Source organism: Amblyomma mixtum, chromosome 5 (genome assembly GCF_055824585.1).
Source record: "Amblyomma mixtum isolate Tamu chromosome 5, ASM5582458v1, whole genome shotgun sequence".
NCBI classification, from domain to species: Eukaryota; Metazoa; Arthropoda; class Arachnida; order Ixodida; family Ixodidae; genus Amblyomma; species Amblyomma mixtum.
In genome coordinates, this window is record NC_143016.1 from 73,549,186 (window position 1) to 73,555,395 (window position 6,210).

At 46.6% G+C, this 6,210-nt stretch overlaps 1 protein-coding gene across 1 annotated transcript; it reads left to right on the forward strand.

Annotated features, from left to right (window-relative positions):
• The first annotated feature begins 2,259 nt into the window (after positions 1–2,259).
• Positions 2,260–5,384, forward strand: LOC149342670 (uncharacterized). The gene is made up of 2 exons (XM_089546830.1): positions 2,260–2,319; positions 4,078–5,384. Exons 1-2 carry the CDS (start codon positions 2,260–2,262, stop codon positions 5,230–5,232), a joined length of 1,215 nt encoding a protein of 404 aa, XP_089402956.1. The 3' UTR covers positions 5,233–5,384.
• The last annotated feature ends 826 nt before the right edge of the window (positions 5,385–6,210 follow it).

Sequence of the window (6,210 nt, forward strand, 5' to 3'; positions counted from 1 at the left end):
AATGTTACTGTTTTAGAGTCATGCAGTATTTTATGGCGTTTCTATCACCTGCATTTCGCACAGCCCAAAGTCTTCCAGGGGTTCAGAATAATATTTTCCCCTTAATGCAAGAGCAGTCCGATTTAAACTGTGCAGAACAAGAGCAACTTCCCTAATATTTTCCTCCCTGGCCTTTGAGTAACACCGTCATATGCCAGCACAAACTTTCCGATAAGTCTCAGCCATTGTCGAACAATAAACTGCATTGATGAATCCACATATGTTATTGTTTCAGGCTCGCAGTCTGCAGCAGTGAAGATCTGGCCACTTATCGGTGGACAGGAACGCAAGCTTCCGCAAACAATAAGTTGTTTTAGTGAGCCACAGCGTAGGCCACTTCTTTTTGTCCACAGATCAGGAATTCATGTGAGAAATAGACCCTTAGGCGTTTGCATATTCTCACGAGATCTCTCAGGAAAACGAATAAACGCTTACGGCAAGGCGCAAAACAATTTGCCATTCTTTTCAAAAGCTCACAAGTCACTTGCCATGCTGCCGGAACATGCATCGGAGCTGCATTTTTGCAGATAGTGCTTAAAAGCTCTGAAGGGGTGAGGAGAAAGACCTCCTCATCCTCTAGGGTTCTAGAGCACCGAAGGGCACATGAGAAAACCTCGCGCCCAGGAAATTTTCGAAAAGGGTGACGCATAACACTATTTTACAGCCATTCTTCAGGCAAGAATTGTTGGTAGGCGTTGCGCTGCCTTCCCGTCTTTTCATTTCTTTTTTTGATTGACAACTTCTCATCATAAACTTTTCCGTTAGATTGTTGGGCAAATAAAGAGCCCGCAATAGGAATTCGCTTCAACATTTACACACATGCACCTGATCCAGCCAATGCTGCTCAGGGCCAAGGCAATACCGGCAGATGAGAGCGTGGAGGATGGGGGGGGGGGGGACGGGGGGGAAGGCGCGACCAATCTAATTACCGTAACCGGAACGGGCGACGACCCCTGTAGTTCTGCGTCACCGACTCCACTTCGTTTGACGGTGTCAGCCACGCCTCCGACGGGTGGCGGTAACTTGAAATTTTGACGACATTCATAGGATAGGTTCGTTGAACGGACACCGATGGGTGACGGCACGCCCTATAGGAGTGGCTATCATGTCGTTCTCGGTCGATCAGCTTCAGAGCTACCGCACTGTCAGCGTCATAGGCTTCGGAATCCGTGACCGTTTCTCTCACGTCTTTGGTATCGTAGTCGTTTCTTCTAGCTCACTGAGCGAGTTTCAACAAGCGTAATCAACAAGCGTTTCAACAAGCGTAAAGAATGTAGAGGCTGTTTCACCGAAAAGTTGGTTACTAATCGAAGTTGCCTAAATTTTTTGGGCTACACCACCGAGGGTAACCGCCTTTTTGAAATTCTGAAGACTGATGTGGATATTAAACGCCTCACGATAATTAAGGAGTCTAACAGTAATAGTTAAAAGTTAACTATTCAATATTAGTTAACCAACCTGCTGGTTAGCAGGTCTTAGCCGAAAGAAGCGCTTAACTTGAAAAGCCTATCTTTAAAAACTGTTTTTAAAAACTTTTAAGAACATCCGTTGACTGAGTAGTGTCCGATCGTTTTGTTTTATGTGTCGCAATTTTGAGAAGTTATACTCATCGTTCACAGAACCTAAAGTAACATTCTGCATCTCCACAAATTTAGCCCGGTGAAAACACAATTTATTTACGAATAAGAAGAACTCTCGTTTGGGCTAGTTGGTTCATGATTCAGGAGGAAAACGGCGCTAGAAAACGTGGACAAAAGAGACAAGCACGAGAGGACCAGCGCCGACTTGCAACTGAATTTTATTTCGCGCCAAACCCGCCTTTATGTAAGCCAACACGCCGTAACATCCGTGTAATCACGCACAGGCAGTAGAAAAGATCACTGTAAGATATCTAACACATGAAGCGCGATAGCAACCACGTAACATACTATCATGGCTTGCTTGTCCATGACCGCTTTAGTGCTGTTTGCTATACATTTGTTTGGTTTTTTTCTGATAGCCATGATAGTATGTTACGTGGTTGCGCAACCTACACCTTCACAACATCATGTACCAACTAGGCCCAACCCAAGTTTTATTGAAGTTCATATCGTTTAAACCTCATTCAAGCGATGTGATTACGCAATGTTTCATCATTTCTGTAACGTTTTCTTTCAGGCAGGTAACTTCATTTTTGGCGTTTCTCGAGTGTGCGTTACTCCTCACCCGCGCTCCTATGGTATGAGAGTGACGTCGGACAACAACCGACCAGCAAACGGCGTGCTGGTGTTGGCCAATTCAGTTGGTTATTATCGAAACGGCGTGATTCCGCTGTTGTGTGAAACACGCCTCGACCTGACCTTCGTTCACTGTGAGATTAACAACAGGACATGCTGCGCCAGACAGAAGAGTACTTGTTTTATAGATAGGCTGCTCGACTTGTATTTGAAAAAAAGCCGGAGGGCTCAATACTAAGTCGTACTTGAGCCGTTAACCGACTTACCATAGGATTAATTGCAACGCCAGAGAGAGAGATACAGAGAAGGGGAAAGGCAGGGATGTTAACCAGAAAGGTTTCCGGTTGGCTACCCTGCACTGAGGAAGGGAATGAGGAGATTAAAGAGGGAAGAAAGAAAAACGGGAAACACAGTCACAATCTGTCAATCAAGGCAGTCTCTCGTAAAAAAAAAAAAAAAAAACAGTGCCTTGTAAGCCTTGATGGTAGGCTCCTTAACTAAATCTATTACCTCCTTTCAAGCCACAAACGTCGTTCAGCGCATTGTCTTTTTATTTCCCAACCTTTGCAGCAGCCGTCACGGTGACTCATCATGCTGTCGCACATGCGTGGTGAGTAGGGCTGACGACAGTTGCGTAAAGGCGTCTGTCTTGCACACTGAGCGGGCGTAGTAGCAAACAACCACCCATTCTTTCATACATCACTGTGTTCCCGCGGAGAACGACGCCCCCTAACGACAGTGACGCCTTTTCGCAACAGTGGCATTGTAGGGATAAATGTCATCGTGGGGCAATCGCTATGTGGCAACTCCTGTCTCAAATATGGAGAAGACGATGCCCCGCGCCCACACTCCAGTCTGCCTTTTCTTTGCTTTTTTTACTCCTATTTCTTCTGGCGATGCGTATGAGGGAGACAACTCTCGCGTTGCCATAACTGCCTCTATCCTAACGGACTTCGTTCCTCTGCTCGCGTCCGGTGTGCTCCGTTTTGTGTCCGTCGGCGCCAGACGCTGAACATGGCCCATGCCGGCGCGTTTGCGAACGGTGCCACTAATGCAGCACAGTACCGTTTATGGGTCTGTAGCATGACGATTTGTTAAAGGGAAGCTGCAACTCTTTATTTGCGCAGGGTGTGCTGCTAGGCAAGTTGGTTTGACATCCTGAACATGCAGCGCTGACAGACGAGGGACGGAGGAGAGACGAGAGTAAAAAAGTGCCCTTTGTGTCTCGTCCCTCCTTCGTCCCTCGTCTGTCAGCGCTGCATGTTCAGGATCTTTATTTTCGAATTCGATGAGATTCAAGGACTCGAATGCATGAAGCTTAGAAGTAATTTACTCCATTTTTTTTTGCGCTACCATTTAAAATGATGATGCAATCGGATATTAAAGTTGTGACGACCTCTAGGCTTCTCGCCAACCCATCGAAGGGCGCTGAAACAATTGCTTGCGAGGTTTAAGGTTACCGCAGTTCTCGCCTACACCCCGCCGTACGTCGTCCGATTTTTAGAAACAATGCTTCTCTACATTTACCTTTTTTCTCCTCTGAGGAAACATTTCAGCGTTGGAAATGTATCGCCGCTGTATATGACGTCATCATCTGCCCCCTAACCGTCACTGTGCGCTGCGTAGAAGTCTCAACGCTAGCGCGGCTTTAATCGGCACTGATTATGGCATCATTTCACGTACTAGCATAAAAAGATTTCGCCTGCTTCTTCTGCAAGTTTCAGACATCCATCGTAAAGAGCACCGCCTTCCGCCCGCGCTCTGTGGGCTCGGTAGCTGTGCCATGTCGCAGCCTCCTCATCCACTGGTTTTCGCTACGCAGGTGCTCGCGCCTGCCTTTGCCTACATCTTCCCAGCCATCTTCGACACTTCGTGGCTTGTTCTGCCGGACCCAGAGCAGCCGTTCTGCGCCGGGTACAACGGACCATTCGGTTTGAACAGCGCAGATGCGTCGGTGAAAAGAGCACTCCCTTCCTGGACCCTCGACATCGGATGGCAAGCGCAACCGCCAGCGACAACATCGACCCTGTCAACATATAAAGAGCACCGCCTTCCGCCCGCGCTCTGTGGGCTCGGTAGCTGTGCCATGTCGCAGCCTCCTCATCCACTGGTTTTCGCTACGCAGGTTAGTCCATCATACTGCCTTTTTTCTAAAAAATGTAGTGACCGTTGCCTGGTACAGCTGCCGAGCCTGCAGTGTTGCATTTCTATTGCTAGTGAATGCTTTTCTGTTGTTAAATCTCTTCTTCTTTTGTCCGGAGATGTTGAGATGAACCCTGGTCCGGACAAACTTGATAGTGTTCTTGCTGAACTCAAGAAGTTGTCAGCCGGTCAAGGCCAAATAATCGCGGATGTACAGGACCTTAAAGGTCAGATGCGTTCTGTCGACCAAACCATTTCCGACCTGAGCAAACGCCTAGCAGACCTGGAAAGCCTATTTCAGGACATTGCTACCCTAAAATCTGATCTAGAATCCGTCAATTCCATTGCCGCCGGGACGGCAGCTCTTGTTACTAACCTTGAGGCCCGAATAGACGACACAGAAAACAGATCACGCCGCAACAACCTGATATTCTATGGCCTTCCAGATTCCAATCCGCGCGAATCATTCATCGAATCTGAAGAAATAATAATTAAGCACTGTCAGGATAAGTTAAAGTTAACCTTAGAGCCCAGTCAGATAGAGCGTGCCCATCGCTTGGGACGCCATAACGAGGACCGCCAACGGCCAATTATAGCAAAATTCGTCTCCTTCAAAACCAAAGAAACTATCCTTTCCAAAGGTCCTATGCTGAAGGACACGAACTATAGCATTGGAGAAGATTTTACCCGCTCTGTCCAAAAAGCCCGCAAACATCTTGTCGCATTTGCAAGAGCAGAAACCGGACCGTTTTCTTTGCGGTACAAGACCCTATTTCTCGGCAAAAAACGCTACACTTTTGATGCTGCCACCGAAATGGTGAAAGAAATAGCATAGCGCTCACCGCACAGTCGTCACTTATCTAATCCTCGCCATACCTCCCCTCGACAGAATATTTCTTTTTCGGTTATCTATACTAATATACGCAGTCTGCTTTCAAAGTGCGATAGTGTATCCAGCCTTGTATCTTCAACAGAATCTAACCTGCTTGTGTTGACAGAGACTTGGCTGACCGATAATGTGGACGACATTGAAGTTCTGTGCAACTTACCTAATTTTAACCTTTTCCGTGCCGATCGCAACGGCCCCCGAGGAGGAGGCGTCCTTATCGCTACCAGCAGTCAACTACAGTGTTCCCACATTAACATCCAATCTGACCTCGAAATATTATGGCTGCTTTGTCGCGCCACGCCAGTGTCTATACTAATTGGTGTTTGCTATAGGCCCCCCCACAATAACCCCGAATTCCCTCGAAAGCTGCACAACGTTCTGAACCAACTTACAACAAAACACCCTAATGCACACGTGCTCCTTTTTGGAGATTTTAACTATCCTGACATAGATTGGAATAACCCTTATCAGCCTATTTTTAGACAGCATGAATCGCAGGAGTTTGTGGATGTGTGCTTAAATTTTAATCTTACTCAATTAGTAACCCAGCCTACACGCATCGCCGGAGACACAGCAAACATTCTTGACCTTATACTAACTAGCCACCCCGAATGCCTCAACTCCATTACTTATCTCCGGGAAATTAGTGATCACAAAGTCATACATGCGTCATTTACCTTCACTCCAACAATAAAAGAAACTTCCAAAAAAACAATCACCCTTTATAACAAAGGTAACTATGAGGCTATAAACAGGGCGTTGGAAGCTTATTTCCCATCTTTTCAGCACTCTTTCCCGGAACAAACCATCCACGAAAATTGGTCGATGTTTATTCATAAAATTAACGAACTTACTAACAAATATGTTCCCAAATGCAGCTTCCGTGCAACCAAACAGAAACCATGGTTTACCAAGGCTCTAGGA